We start from the raw sequence: 16,770 nt of genomic DNA on the forward strand, positions 1-16,770 counted from the left end.
GTTTCAGGAGTTGGGAGTAATCTCTGTTTTATGGATTCTATATGAAATAGCCATTACAATGTAGATTTGTAAAACTTGACCTGTGTTATGGTTCTATCACTTTGCCTCTCTGACTAGAGTTAGAAATCCGCCTTTATACTATCTAGTATAGAGTTAGAAATCTGACTAGAGTTAGAAATCCTCCTTTATACTATCTAGTACCATGGAGTAAAAATCAGAATGCAACTCTTTTCAACTTTCTCCCAAGTGGAGGAAGTCTAATAGATGCTGAACTATTTTTTTTTTCTTTCTGTTTCAGAGTGTAGCAAGTAATCTATTGGAATAAAACCAGCAGTTGAGTTAACTCATGCAAAGGTAATTTAGAGCACAAATTAAATCTGTCAGAGTGGTATTAGATTTGCAAAAGCTCATAAATAACAAATGAAAGGTCACAAAGCTGTGAAAATGAGAGTGTACTTCATAAGAGAGCTGTAGTCAGGGACGAATCCTCAGCGCATATTCAAATAGCAGTGCACACGATGGAAGCACAACATCTTTTCTAAATGTCTAGAACATTCCAAAGACACAGTGGACTCCAGGGAAAAACATCAAAGTCCTAGAAAAGACCCTTCAAATCACTGAGCATGTCCAACATGGTATTTGTGGGGTTTAGGGATTAAAGTTCCATCAACTACTGAGAACCTATATAGAAAAAACACATCCCCATCAGCAGAGCCCATATTTCAGTAGCAGTTAGACTAATTGTGAATGCATGTCACTCATCTTTCACTTTTCAGTTCCTAGAAAATGCTAATACAGTGAGTGGTGCTTCATGATTTACTGCAGGAATGTAAGCAGTTGGGTGATATTAATAAATAGTCCGGCCCATCCTGTTTTCTCATGGAAAAGAGCAGTGGGAAAATAGCTCTGGCTACTATAAAGTAGACAAGTTCTTTTACTGTGCATTTTATGCAGATCTTTTTTTGTGTGTTGTGTTGTGTTGGGCTTGACTTGTATAAGGGAATTATTTATACAAGCAATGTGTGGGCTTCATCAAAATTAAAAACTTTTGTGTATCAAAATACATCCTCAAGAAAGTGAAAAGTCAACACAGGGAAAGGGAGAAAACGGTTGCAAATCATACATCTGAAAAGAGTCCAGAGTCCAGCATATAGAAAGAACTCTTACAACTCAACAATAAAAATATAATAATTCAATTTAAGAAATCAACAGGGGCTTTCCTGGTGGCGCAGTGGTTGAGAGTCCGCCTGCCGATGCAGGGGACACGGGTTCGTGTCCCAGTCCGGGAAGATCCCACGTGCCGTGAAGTGGCTGGGCCCGTGAGTCATGGCCGCTGAGCCTGTGCGTCTGGAGCCTGTGCTCCGCAACGGGAGAGGCCACAACAGTGAGAGGCCCACACACCGCAAAAAAAAAAAACAAAAAATATACACAGTGCACTTCACATTCACTAGGATGGTGCTATAATAAAAATTGTTTTTTAATGAAAGTAAGTATTGATAAGGATGTGGAGAAATTTTGCTGATGGGAATGTAAAATGGTACAGTGGAAAATTGTTTGGCAGTTCTGCAAAAAGTTAAATACAGTTACCATAAGACCCAGCAATTCCACTGTTAGGTATATACCCAAGAAAAATGAAAACATATGTCCACACAAAAAATGTACATGAATGTTAAAAGCAGCATTATTCACAATAGCCAAAAAGTGGAAACCACCAGATGCCTATCAGCTGATGAGTGGTATATCCATACAGTGAAACATTATTCAGCCATAAAGAAGAATGATGGGGCTTCCCCGGTGGCGTAGTGGTTGGGAGTCCGCCTGCCAATGCAGGGCACACAGGTTCGTGCTCCGGTCCGGGAGGATCCCACATGCCGCGGAGCGGCTGGGTCCGTGAGCCGTGGTCGCTGGGCCTGCGCATCTGGAGCCTGTGCTCCGCAACGGGAGAGGCCACAGCAGTGAGAGGCTCGCGTACCGCAAAAAAAAAAAAAAAAAAAAAAAAAAAAATGATGTACGAATTCACATTACAGCATGGATGAATCTTGAAAACATTATACTAAGTGAAAGAAGCCAGACATGAAAGACTATATGTTGTATGATTCCTTTTACACAAAATGTTCCCAACAGGCAAATCCATAGCAACAGAAAGTAGCTTAGTGGTTGCCAGGGGTGGGGAGAGGAGGGAATTGGGGCTGACTGCTAATGGGTGCAAGATTTCTTTTTGGGGTGATGGAAATGTTCTAGACTAGGTGATGGTTGCACAATATTATGGACATACAAAAAGTCCTCACTGAATTGTATTATTTTTAAATGATGAATGTTATGTTATGTGAATTTTATCTCAATAAAAAATTTTAAAATAAAAATAACAGATCCTTAAAAAAAAAAAGCGTGTTTACTAGGATTAATAGCACATGCACTAGAGATAAACCTCAAGTGTTATCTCAGATTCCTGTGACTGGTACCTTCTTTCTCTTTCTTGGTCAGCGGTCCATCCACACGGGGTTGACTTTCCACTCTGGCTGCTGAAATACAGGTGAGTGGGTTCTCCGTGGAGTGGACCTTGATCAATGGGAGACAAGAGACAGGAAGACATAAATTCTCCCTCCCTTCTCGCTCTGTGGGCCACACTGAGTGCAGCTGTTCCTTGGAATCCTCTATCTCTCTGTGGCTTGTTATGAAGTGGTGAGCTGCATAGTAACCTAGGATCACATTGCTTTATATTTCCTAGCTTCATTTTAACTCTGTCTGTCTGTCTGTCTTTCCCTCCTTCTCTCTCTCCCTCTCCCTTTCCTTCCTTCTCTTTTTCCTTTACCCTCGTTGTCCTGGGCTTGCTCTTCCCGTATAGTCTTAGCACCTTTAGTCCTTGCACAGATTCTACTGTAAGAGCACCTGGCCTATGGCACTTGGTGAAGGGTGTGGCAAAAGAGGGAAGGAGGGAACATTCTATCAAATATGGACTCTTATTTTAGAAGAGACATGGGCATTTTTAAAGTTATATTCATTGGCTTTGGGTGAAAAGATGACTTCTGTTTGTGCATAAAAAGTGAAATTACTCTGTCAAATCACTTTTTGAAAAGAATGATTTTTTCCAAAAACTGTTTTCCTCTTTATAAAAGTAATACATGCTCATCAAAAATTTTTGAGCATGCAAATTGAGCAAAAAGAAAAACATCAAAATTACCTGAAATCCCACATCATTTTGGTCTTTGTCCTTTCAGTCCTTTTTCTAATCATAAACAAGCCTAGAAATACATACATTTTTTTGCTAAAGAAGGAACAATTTCATGAGTAAAATGTGTTGGTATGACAAAGTGTCAACTACTTTCAGAATTTGAAAACTCTGCATTAAACACATAAAATTCATGGTTAAAAAGTAGTTGAACCCTCCAAGTTTGAAAACTTTCTCTAAACGAATCCGGCCTAAAGAATCAAGCTTGCCAAGTAGAGGTGAATCTCTTTTAATGAATGAAATGGTTGTTTTAACTTCATCCATGATACTTCACTGTGTGTAGGACCTGTGAGCACGCTTGGAGATGTGGGCCTTGGCAGGGGTACAAGGTGTGCTCATGACCTGTGCTCCTTCCACATCTTTTACACAAGTAAAATCTAACTAAGGCAGCTATGGTAGAGATCATGGGGGTGGAACATAGGCCTTGTAAATACAGGGAGGGTGTAGAAGACCAGCACCCACGTGTTTGCTTCCTTGACAGGGATGGCAAGAAATCCCTGGGTCTCTGTGAGCCTCAGCATATTAAAATGCTGGTGGCATTTAGGCCTCTCCCCACTGGCTTTGTCCCTGCCTGGCTGGCCATGGGACCAAAGGTGGGGTAGAGGAGACATATGGATTGTGATTTGTCATGCTTAGTAGTTTGGGGCATTGTCATATTTTTCTGATTTAAGGAAAGTGTGCTTGTGTTGAACCAAAGTTAATTGTACCATGTTTACTTTCACTTAGAAAACTATACTGACTGATTTTGAACAAAACAATAGTAGTAGAAATATTGGGAAATACTGTTAATACGTGGCATTTACTGTGTGACAGACACTGTTCTTAGTGTTTTACATGTTAATTTATTTAATTCTCATAGCACATTTTTTTAAAGCTGTATTTTTTTCATTGAAGTATAGTTGATATACAATGTTGTCTTAATTTCTGCTATACAACAAAGTGATTCATATATATATATATATATATATAAAAAAACATTCATTTTTAAAAGATTCTTTTCCATTATGGTTTATCATAGGCTATTGAATATAGTTCTCTGTGCTATACAGTAGGACCTTGTTATTTATCCATTCTATATATAATAGCTTACATCTGCTAACCTCAACTTCCCACTCCATCCCTCCCCCAACCCCCTGTCCTTTGGCAAACACAAGTCTGTTCTCTGTGTCCAACTCATAGTACATTTTAAGGTAGGTAGTAGTATCCTCATTTCGCAGATGAGGAAACTGGGGAACAGAATGGTTAAGTAACTGGCTTAAGGTTGCACAGCAAGAAAGTATTGGAGTAAGGTTTCAAATCCAGGCATCTAGCTCCTCCCCTCTGTATGTCACTCACACATAGTCAACACAAGCTGTAAAATGAAGGCTCTTGGATGGGTAGCCATGCCACAGAGGTTGCAGTAAGGTTCATTTCAGATGACACTAAGTAATACATAATGCTTATGCAAAGACTGTGCAGAGGGAGACTTTTAAATTAATAACTGGAAGGAATACTGTGGTTGAGAAATGCTTTAATGGAAACGAGACACTTGCAATGTTTGGTATGTGTTGACATTAAGTTTCACATTAAAAAGAACTTAGGTTGGCAACTAGTTGATATTTAATGTTAAATTATTCAAAATAAAACCAGAAACCTTTCCTCACCATTCCTCTCGAACTGAGCCCAGATTGTGAGGACACAGGTGTTGGTGCAATTCATTCAGGGGTCCAGGGGCCTCTGTGCAAATCTGTCCCTCAGGTACAGCTTCACCCGACCTGATGGAGGTACACAGAAGAACTATTGCGTTCGCTTAAGATTAGATAATGTTTGTGCCTGTCACTCATAGAGGGAAAGAGATCCTTGATATTTGTTTTCTCATCACATTATTTAACCAAGTGCCTAGCACAGTGCCTGGCAGTCACATTTATGAAGTGAACGAGCAGCTCCTTCCCTTTCTGATTGCAAACCTGCTTGGGGGAACCAAATTGCAAACAGAAGAGGGCGTAGTGAGCATGAAATTGGCAAGCTGGCATCATCAAGCTGTTACAGGGTGATAAGAGTTCTCTATTTTCTAACAATTTGTCTAGTTGAAAAAAGTAAAGAACACACCAATCCATCTGGAGTTAATTTGAGTGTATCGTGCATTGTTTGGTGTCAGTTAATCTTTTCACAATTTTTAATAAAGTTATCTTACTATTATTTAATATTTTCCTGTTCTGTAATTAAAAAAAAATAGCTTTTATCATGAAATAGCTCTATGTCTGAGCTCCTTGGAGTGTTTCATTTTCTGAATTCATTTTTATACTTTCTATCATCCTGTTTTGAATAATATTACTCTGTACTGTGCTCTGATATCTGATTAGTCTGATATTGATTTTCTCTATTGATTTTGATTTCTAATATATTTACTCTTGGTCTGTTTGTTTTGACAGCAAAATTTTAGGATTATCTTATGCTGTTTTTAAAATGTCATTGAATATTTGTATTAAAATTTTGTAAACAAAATGTCCAAATTATGTTTTTTTAACCAGTTTAAAATAAAGTGAATATCTAACTTGATCCCTTGCATGGGTGCTAGAATGATGGTATTCGGAAAATAGAACATGAGGAACAGACTCTATAGAAAAGCAATAAAATGGCAAGCGAACAATGCATATAAATTAAGATATATATCTACATTCTAAGTAAGCTGGATAATTCAACCCTAGTAAAATTTTATTGCTCTCAGTTTTAATTGAAAAGGGAAGAGTCCAAATAAAGGATAGAATGATGATTGCTTAGTGTTACAGTGACACCTTGATCTCATTTCTTCAGGTTTTGTTCATATACCTTGACTCAGTCTTTGGAAGAACATAGTATCACCATTAAATGTGGCCTCAGTGGCCAGACTGCCTGGGTTAAAATCAACTCCTCTATGTATTTGCTGGACTTCAGTTTACTCACAATGGGATGATAACAGTGCCTACCTCATAGGGTTATGAGGAGAATTACCTGATATATATATATATATATATATATATATATATATATATATAAAGAAATTCACCAGTACACAGCCAATAATGTTAGTTATGTTGAGGAGATTTTGAGCTATAAAGACACATCTTGGTTCACAAGAGGCCAATTTACCTACATATCCTTTTTTTTTCTTTTTTTTTTTCCAAATGGGAAAGTCTAGCCTGTACAGCATGACCCAGTAAGGCTGCACTCTCATACCTGGCGTTCGCTGGTATCAAGGAAATGCTTCTGAGCTTCTGCACCTGACTTATTTATTGTTGCATTCTGGCAGCCAACCCCTTTCCTCCTGGCAAAAAGAGCTGGGTTTCATTAAAATTCAATCTTTCCTGATACCATCTCTGCTGGATGTTAGAGGGCACTGCTAGCAGTGGAGCTTTAGCAACCTAATTAAGAATGGATTTGGGGTGAAATTTTCTAAGTACTCTAAAATTACAGTCTGTAAAGTTTCTCTCCATGTCTACCCACTTCCTTGTGCCCTGGGCTCCCTGTTTCTCCCCAGCTCATCCCGCCATCACAGGAGCTGGGCCGAGTCTCCGTGGCTTTCCCGAGTTGGACACTGACATGACTCTGGCTTCGTATTTCAGGTGCAAGTCCTCTTCCGCCGTCCCGAGTCCCCGCTCCCGGGCCCGCTGGATGAGTGACGCCTTGGTCTGCCATGGAAGCTGGCCCTGCCCTGGCCTGGCTCCTGCTTCTGAGTCTGCTGGCTGATTGTCTGAAAGCTGCTCAGTCCCGAGACTTCACCGTCAAAGACATAATCTACCTCCACCCTTCAAGTAAGACTCTGTTCTCTTCACTGCAGAAATGTCACTTGACTCCCAATAAGATTTGAAAGTTGAAAAATGGCCGGCAGGAGGCAGCCTTCCGCTCAGGCGAAACCTGGTGATTTAATTGCGGGGGGTGCGCATGCGACAGAAACATGCGTTGTGTTTTACCCTCCCCTTTTTACAGGGTGTTTGTATTTGAAGGTAAATGATTAGGCTTGTTTTCTCTGTTCCCTGTACCCTCGGTCGCTCTGATTCTAAACACCCTTTCCTCTGACTCTGCCAGCCCTCGGTCAGTTATCAAAGTCAACCGCCAAGTCCCAGGAGGAAGGTGTTTGTAAAAGATCAGGCCTTTATAAGCAAGATAATAGCTGGCCTTCCTGTCTGTGCATCTAATTCTCAGTTTCAGCATAATTGCCTCCCGCCACTTCCTGTTCCCTATCCCTTTCAGTTTCCTGTGTTTAAGAATTATCTTGGGAGTGTATAATGATGTGTGTCCCAGGTTCCTTCTCTGGAGTGTCTGACTGCATCTATCTGGGTGGTCCCCATGGATTTTTGCTTTCAGCAAGAAATTCAGGTGCTTCCGCTGTTGCCGATATTCTAAGGATCACACTTCGGGAAACACAGCAGCTTTCCTTCTCTACTGGTCACCATCTCTGTATTTATCTCATCTCTTTTACTTTTGCTTGACTCTCTGCTGGAATGCCCCTGAGCTGGGTATGTAGTGCGAGGGCTGACCTTTAGCACTCGCCCCAAGGTGCATTACTCTTTTGAAATGTTCTGTTCGCCAAACATTTTTGAGCCTCTACTGTGTGTCAAGCATTGTGATCGGCGTGAAAAATGTAAAGACAAATCAACCATAGTCCTTGCTTTTGAGGATCTTGCAATCTACAAGGTGGAGGCAGTCACCTGGACTCCTTCAATGCCACATGGTTAGAATATGTAACGTCTCCGTGTTCTGGTTGAATGAGAGGTGGTCCAAGGAGTGCACAGGGGCTTGGAGTCCACCTGACCTCGGGTTAGGACCTCCCTCAGCTGCTTCATAGCCTTCTGACTTGAAATAAGTTCCCTAACTTTGTGAAGATTAAATAAAAGAACGCATACAAAGCACTTAGCACTGTGAGCCATAGGAAATGCTCAATAAATGTTAGGGGAATCTTTAAAGTGTTGATTTCTACATTTCTAACTTGGTTAAAATGATACATACCCTATAGCATTGTTTTGTGGACTAGAAATGATATCTGTAAAATGCTAGCACATACATAACAGGCAATCAGATGCCTGTTACTTATGATGTTGTGCTAATTGGCTCAGACAGTAAACTGAGGATGCTGAAGGTACATCACTAATTTTTTAAATCCAGATATACTTTTTTTTTTAACATCTTTATTGGGGTATAATTGCTTTACAATGGTGTGTTAGTTTCTGCTTTATAACAAAGTGAATCAGTTATACATATACATATGTTCCCATATCTCTTCCCTGTTGCGTCTCCGTCCCCCCCACCCTCCCAGATATACTTTTAACCGGCAGCCAATAGTTTCTTTAGACTTATTGCTGTTGTACGCTCTCACCAGTATAGGCTGGTGCCTACTGGTTAGTTGTATGGAAAGCTTATCTAGCTGCTTGTTTTTGCAGGGCAGTTTATTTTAGTAACATTCATGAAAAGAAGGTGCTTTGATAGTTTCTCTGTTTTCTAAGATTGCATTTTGTTCTTTTCTCCAAACAACCATGCTTTTTTATTACAGTTGGTGAACAAAAACCTAGGTTTCAGTCTCTCGGGTTTGATTGCCAGGACTTTCAGCTTCTGCGGAATTCTTTGTCCGCTTCAGTGACAGACTCAGAAGTCACTGGGCCTCAAAACAGACCCACGCCTGGCCTTCTCTGAGGCTGTGATTGTACACGCAGGGTGGAAAGGAAAATTAAGGGGGGTGGATTTAAGTGACCAAGAACAAAACAAACACACTCTGCTTGTGCCTCAGGGGTATGGTGGGTCAGTGCTGGCGGGCGTTGAGTGGACCTCTATTTGGAAAGTCCATTTCAGAATGGGATCTTTGAAGGATGAGCTCTGCCAGGCCGGAGGGGCAATCACCTGTGCTCTTTAGAAATTGATGGAAAAGTTCCATTCATGTGACCTATGTTGATTAAATAGAGCCATGGCCTGGTTAAAGAGAGCTCACTGTAAACAAAGAATTGATGGAGTATTCTGATGTGATTTTGGAATACAGAGAAGGGTAGAAGCAGCTGTTCCTAAACTATGTTGTATGTAGATGGTTCACCAGCAGGTCTGGGCTGAGTTCTCTTTCAGAGTCTCCATAACTGGTCACAAGGAATATAAGTTCTTGCAGGATTCAAGTTCCTGTCCATGGTTCCTCCTTGGCCATAACTTTGTTTATTCTGACCACTTTAAAGCAGAGTTAACTTCACATTTCTCTGCACTATTTCAGAAGTTTTTGGTGCTGTTTGCTTGTTTTTACACTTTGATTTTTTAAACGGTCATGGTTGTCTGCCCTTAAGCAGCACCCAGTAGACTATGTTTAGATGAAGCGATCTCTCCACAAATAAGCAGGTTTCTGTAGAACATAGACCACAAAAAATATATGAAGGAAGCATGGGATTATTTTGATTTTGAATTATTAATTGCCTCACTTTGTAGATGGAGACACAAACAGCTTTCCTGGGGTCGGCGAGTGAGTCAGATTCCATTAATATTAGATACTGCTCAGAACCTGCCCAAGGAGAAACGCGCTGATGCTGGAGATGTGAGAAGATACAGAAGTTTTCCACACCAGACAAACATAAACTCATTTCTCCTGGGCCCCGAACGGCCCTCAGAGATAGCAAGTGGGATGAGATTGGAACCCGGGTTGGGAAAGTTCAGCCTCCCATGACTAATCTCCTTTGCTCTCTGGTTCCCTAACCTTTGAAGTTTCTAAGCCTTTAAAAGAAATAAACTTTATGGCTTTCAAACTTGAGGCACTGTCCTCAGTAACATTCTTTTCTATCATGTGTATGGGTTTTTTTTTTCTTTTTCATGTGAAAAATGATGAATTTCTTCCTAGCCCATGATTAAAATACCAAAGCCTAATAAAAACCTTTGAAGCAGGAGTTTGTATTAAGAGACATGAAGCTACTTATTTGGCTGTTAGACCTCGTACAAGATAGCAGAATTTAACATCCTAAGTGACTTCAACATGTTCTTGGCCTCCTTTTCATTCCTTGTAATAGAAATCTTTCCTGGGAAGTTCAGTTTTCCTCTGGTTGCATATTCTGAGTCTTTCCTTAATTATGTGGACCAAAGAGCCTATCTCTCTACAGGGGGCTTGTTTAAGCCAGCGAAGTTTTCCCATAATTCTACACTACGTTAAGTCTTAGGGAGTGAGGGGACTTTCTAGAAAGGTACCAGGAAATGCACTTCTATCAGAAATATGTTCATGGTATTAAAATTATACTGACAATATGTTGTTGCCTAGTGGACTGAGAAGATCAATTTATTAGATTTCTAGAAATTTTGTATTTGCATCCAGTTTCCAAAAACAGTGGAAATTAATTTGGTAAGAATGAAAAAGAAGAAAGTTTGGATGCATTACACATCAGCATACAGTTCAAAACAAGATTCTCTTCTCACCAAGGTTTTGGTAACTGAAGGCCTTTGTCCTGGCAAAAGTTCCAAGGGATGGAAACAAAGACGAAATCTTTTCCGATGCCTTACAAATGAATTATGGTCGGTTGAACCATGGCTGACCAGGAGAGTTAATGGACAGATTATATTACAGGAAGTAACTGGGCACTTTGGCTTTTCTTTTTTTCTTTACAATAACCTTCTCTTGAGGGACCAAGGACTTATGCCCTGAAATACTTATGCCCTGAAATACTAAGCTTATTAACTCTGTGATCAGGAGCCAAATTAGATTCATTCGCAGCTGGGGCCACAACGATTTGAAACCCTACTTGCTCTGTAATGCTTTGAAGTCACAGAGAAGAAAACTGCACATCTCTTAGAAACCTCTTTCCGTCCTTTTGAAAAAAACCTTCTTTATCAGATTCAGTATCAGTTAGCAAGTTACTGGAGATAGTTGTTCATCTGAAGACCTTGTTTATTAGCTAAATATTTCCAGAGGGGGGAATTGGACCATTTCTTGGTATTGTGCTGTAATTATCGACTGAAAGCTGAGTCTGTTTTCAGAGATTTGTCACTGAAAGGGTTTGATTATTCACTGATCAGTACTACCTTCCAAGGTGTAAATACAAGTTCCTATGAGCAAATATTAGACTGTCATTGTTGAGAATGCAACAGATATGAAGTTGTGGACTTAAAAATAAAACTCACTGGAAAGGAGATCATTTGGTTAATTGGCAATGATACATGCTGATAAACACATTCAGAGATAAATGATTTTTAACAGAGCTTCATTTTGCTACCATAGTGTTTTAGCTCATATTCCTGTTTTAATTTTGACACACTTTGAGTTAATTTCAGAGTCCAGGCCTACTTGTATAAGAAATGGCAGTATTTAATTTAATATGTCACTAGTCTTGCAAAAGATAATTTTGAAGAGTCTATTAATCCAAATTTGGGAACACTACAACTTATTAGTGCTAGGCTTTCAATACGTTTATTCTTGGAACAGCTGGGTCGTCAATCTTCATTCAAAGTTCTTAATTTATCTCTTTGATGGGAAAGTTTCCAGGAATAGCTAATCCAACATTCCAGCTAAAAGTTTTACTGGCTGCAGTGACAGACAGATAAAATTGGATACTCTAGTGAATTAATCACACAAGCTGAAGTATTATGGTTGGCTTGCCGTCATAAACCTTAGTGAATACGATCGTTTTTTGAGAAATGCTGTTCTTTGACAAATTATATACATCTTTTCTTTAAAATTCCTGCTTTAATAATTCTACTTCAAATCTTACAAACTATTTTAAAGTTCTGTCTTTTACACTTATTTATATATTAAATAATTTAAAGTGGATTGTGAAACTATTTTTAATGTATCCAATCAGGATAATTTCCTAAAATATTTTGTATGGTTTTTAATAATGGTATTTATAAAAATAATCTAATTAAAATGTCCATAAGAGTATTGAATGCCTTTGGAACATGAGGACTTATTTATTTATTTATTTATTTATTTATTTTGGTTGGGTGCAGCATACGGGATCTTAGTTCCCCAACCAGGGATCATACCTGTGCCCCCTGCATTGGAAGCGTGGCGTCTTAACCACTGAACCACCAGAGAAGTCCAAGAACCTATTTATTTTAAATTCTTCAGGCATGTACTTACCTAAACTAGAATCTTTAACTCGAGTATAACCCACCCATCTAGGGAGTGAAGACATAAAAATTTTCTATGTGTAGTTTTACAAAATAGTTGATTTCTGTTTATTATAATTACATGATAGAGCATGTTTAACCAGAGCAAGTTTTCCTCATTGGGAATGCAGTCGTTGGATGGCTATGCCTAGGCTGCTTTCCATCCCTCATTTTTAAGAGGATCCTTGCTCTCAGCATCATTCTGTTTATGAACTTGAGTAACCAGCCACTTGGAGGAACATAGAACTCTCAAATGGGCCCATTAAAAGTTTCAGTTACCTGTATTTTTTAGACAGTTTATGACTTTTGATCATGTTAGGTTATTGGGTATTGTCAGGGTCAGCTCTGTGAACTATTACAAGCAAATGCGAGGATGGGCAGTTATTCTAAGCAAGGTGAAAATCAAAGTTATATCTGGCCCATAATTCTGGCCTTAAGCTGCTGCCTCCTCCTTCATTTATTTTTGATAACATACTTCATTGGTTCCATGTGGGCAAAGTAATTTACCCTGAGATGATTATTTCCGCCAGTGGGACATGCAGGCTCAGCCATCTGCGAGGGAGAACAGTTGGCTCCTGCAGATGAAGTGTTTGCATGTTTGCAGCTTTCAAAGAGGCCAGGTAGTTTTACAGATTAACACACACACACACACACACACACACACACACACACACACACACAAGTTCTGTCTGTGAAAGGCGAAACTCTAAGCAACAAAGTAAGCAAATGATTAAAACTAAGCACCAAGTGAAAGTACATCAGGGAAAAGGACAGAGATGGCCTGGCCAGACGTTACTTTTGGATCCTGGTCCTTAATTACCAAGGAGACCCTGGTATGCTGGGCACTCTCCAGAACCTGACTCCCATGGATGCATCCCACCTGAACACAAATGCAAGGCAAAGAATACAAGTACCTGGAGGACAATCCCTTCAGAAGGCAGGAAGAGGCAGCTCAGGAGTGGGGAATGGAGGGGAAAGATAGGAGCAGCTTCCCGGAACATCCCCATGTGCCCTCAGCACTCTGCCCTGAGACATTGGCCGTGGGCCCCCGGGGCCCCTTAGGAGGTTCACCTCTGCACAGGCAGCATGTATCTTAGCAATGAAGACTCTTAGCTGGTATTTGCTATCCCCTGAGACTCTTAACCATATCAGGTCCAACCAGATAAAATTATACGATTGAACCAAAGAAATTTTATAGGTAAGAAATGATCGAGCATCAAGAAATTTTTAATGATTGAACCTAATATTTATATTTATTTACACGATGATATGTCTGCAGAAGTTGACACATAAAAGTAAATCATAGGAAATCCAGAGTGCCTTTTTTTAATTGACATTTTTATTGAGATTATTGTAGATTCATCTGCAGTTGTAAGAAGTAATATACAGAGATTCCATATGTACTTTACCCAGTTTCCCCCAACGGTAACATTTTTTAAAACTGTGGAATAATATCACAACCAGGTTATTGACGCTGATACATTAGTCTACCGGTCTTATTCAGACTTCCCCCGTTTTACTTGTGTTCATTTGTGTGTGATTCTGTGTGTGTGTGTATGTGTGTGTATTTAGTTCTACATAATTTTATCCCCCCGTTTTACTTGTGTTCATTTGTGTGTGATTCTGTGTGTGTGTGTGTGTGTGTATGTGTGTGTATTTAGTTCTACATAATTTTATCACATGTAGGTTTGTGTATCCATCACCAAATCTAGACACTAAACGGTTTCAATAGCACAAGGATTCCTCCTGTTGGCCTCACACCCATGTCCCTCTGACTCTCCCCCCACTACCTGGCAACTGCAACCCCTGGCAACCCCTAATACTTCCTTCATTTAAAAAATGTCACACAAATGGAATCATACAGTATATAACCTTTTGGGATTGACTTCTTTCACTCAGGACAACTTCCTGGAAATTCATCCAGGTTGTTAAATGTATTAATAATTCATTTTTATTGCTGACTAGTGTTCCATGGTATGGATGTACCATGGTTTGTTTAACCTTCACCCATTGAAGGATATCTGGGTTGTTGCCAGTTTGGGGATGTTAGATACAGTTGCTATAAACATTTGTGTACAGATTTTTGTGTGAATGTAGGTTTTCATTTCTCAGGGATAAATGCCCAAGAGTGCAGCTGCAGAGTCATATGACAGTTGCATGTTTAGTTTTTTAAGAAATTGCCAGGCTATTTTGAGAATCCTTTTTAAAAAATAAAAGCGTCTCACTTCACCATGCAGGATTCTGTGCTCAGTCTAAAAACTTAATCTTCTCTCTTGATTTCTTTTTTTGTAGCCACACCATATCCTGGTGGATTTAAGTGTTTCACCTGTGAAAAGGCAGCAGACAATTATGAGTGCAACCGATGGGCTCCAGACATCTACTGCCCTCGAGGTAAACTCTCAGTAGACACACTGGGCTGCCCAGAGCTGTCCACGAGTGAATGGCCTGTTGACTATGATGCCTGTATAGAGAGAGGCATGCTTGCAATCTCAACCACTTCTCTTGCCTAAGGCTATTAGTAGATCTTTTATGCCACATCAGTACCTTATCATCAAACATTGTCAGAGACATAAACTGGTCCATAGACTTGTCCCCTTTCTTATGAAGCATCGTTGGAGCTCCAAAAGAGGTGAGTGAGACTTCTCACCCCCAGGCCCGACAAATGCCACATAAGAAGAGAACAGCCAGCCTGTAATCCACTCTTCGAAGCATTAGTCATTGCCTAGTAACTTCCTTTAAGTAAAAATATGAGTTGCTGTTCATATAAAGATCCCATTTATTACACATCTTGCCAGAGGCTTCTATCCCGAGACTGCATGAAAGCTAGAATTCTCAATGTCATCATCGCACAAATAAAAACCCTGAGCTTTTTAAACTATTAAGTTCTCTTTGAGGGATGAGATGAATGCCCAATCAAAGCATGAAATTTTGACCCAAAGGCCCATTTCAAAATGAAGTAGATGCTTCGTATTCATGTTCAGATCTCTTTTATCCTATTGAGTAAAAAAGATGGTTATATTTGGATATGGAGTCACTGTTAATTGGCTGTTTTGTGTTTGAAGGAAAGTCGATTCATTTGATGGGGAGGTGATAGGATGGGATATTTTATTGACAAATGTTTGAGCATGTAGTTAGATGGGCTTCGCTGCTGATCTAATTCAGTTGTTAAAATGACTGAACACAGCAACACCAATCTGTTATTTTTCAATGTAACACAAGAGCTCTTCTACTCACCCCAGCAGAAGGCACTCTGTTTCCCCTGGAGGACTGAACATCAGGAGAGCATGAAAACCGCAATGAAGGACAGGTGTCAGCTACCTAATCCGGTGCTATTTATTTAACCCATGAGTCTCCACCCAGACTGCCCAGGAGAAATACCTGTGGGTCTTTTCAAAACCACCTGGACCTGCGTCCTGCCTAGACCAGTGGTTCTCAAACTTCGGCATGACCATCATTCCCTGGAGGGCTTATTTAAATACAGATCTCTGCCCCTAGTTCTGCCTTCCCCCTCCTTCCTATAGGTCTGAGATGGGGCCTGAGAACTTGCATTTCTAAAGCATTCCACAGTGATGCAGATACTACTGGTCCGGAGACCAGGCATTAAGAACCACAGCTCTAGACCAACTGAGCCTACGTCTCTGAGGTTAGGGCCCTGCACCAGTGTGTTTAAAAAGCCCAGGTGATTCTAATGAACAGTCAGGGACAGAAACCACTGGGAGCTCCTCTCCCCACTCATAGAAAGCAAAATGCACTGTTGTCATTTCTAGGTTCTTCTTATTTACTTTGAGGAGTAGAGAATGTTGTTAGGGTCCCAAAAGACCACAGGGAAGAGAAGAATGTGGAGACACTGACGATCGGCTTATTCACAAGCTAGGTGTCCAGCCATCCAGGTAATCAAAGAGAAGTTCCGGGCTTCCCTGGTGGCTCAGTGGTTGAGAGTCTGCCTGCCGATGCAGGGGACACGGGTTCGTGCCCCGGTCAGGGAGGATCCCACATGCCGCGGAGCAGCTCCGCCCGTGAGCCATGGCCGCTGAGCCTGCGCGTCCGGAGCCTGTGCTCCGCGACGGGAGAGGCCACAACAGTGAGAGGTCCGCGTACCGGAAAAAAAAAAAAAGAAGTTCCATCCACGTTGCTTTCTGCAATCACGCGCTCACTCCGGACCAGCGGTGTTTTCTAACATTACCACTACAGGGTGAACGTTTGGGCGGGTTGCTGACGGACCTGATTAAACCACTGCTTCTCAAACTTGGCGGCACATTGAAATCACAGGTGAAAACACCGATGCCTGGGCCCATTCCCAGAGATTCATGTTTAAATGGTATGGGTGCAGCCGGGCATTTGAATTTTTGAAAGCTCCCCCCGGGTGGTTCGAATATGCAGCAAAATTCGAGAACTACTGTAAACAGTGACTCTGGACAAAAACAGGATAATCTGCTTGTGTAGCCAATAACCTTTGGGCTGGTTCC

At 40.5% G+C, this 16,770-nt stretch overlaps 1 protein-coding gene across 2 annotated transcripts in view; it reads left to right on the forward strand.

The window, feature by feature from the left end:
- LYPD6 (LY6/PLAUR domain containing 6) overlaps positions 1-16,770 on the forward strand; it is a 110,657-nt gene that overhangs the window by 76,439 nt on the left and 17,448 nt on the right. The window contains exons 2-4 of one of the 2 annotated variants that reach the window (XM_049712496.1): positions 2,485-2,533; positions 6,811-6,999; positions 14,597-14,695. In XM_049712496.1, coding sequence (XP_049568453.1) covers positions 6,882-6,999; positions 14,597-14,695 — 217 coding nt within the window. In that variant the 5' untranslated portion in view covers positions 2,485-2,533; positions 6,811-6,881. The remainder of the gene's footprint in view (positions 1-2,484; positions 2,534-6,810; positions 7,000-14,596; positions 14,696-16,770) is intronic. The other variant, XM_004276819.3, reaches the window with a different exon arrangement.

Source organism: Orcinus orca, chromosome 7 (assembly GCF_937001465.1).
Source record: "Orcinus orca chromosome 7, mOrcOrc1.1, whole genome shotgun sequence".
NCBI classification, from domain to species: Eukaryota; Metazoa; Chordata; class Mammalia; order Artiodactyla; family Delphinidae; genus Orcinus; species Orcinus orca.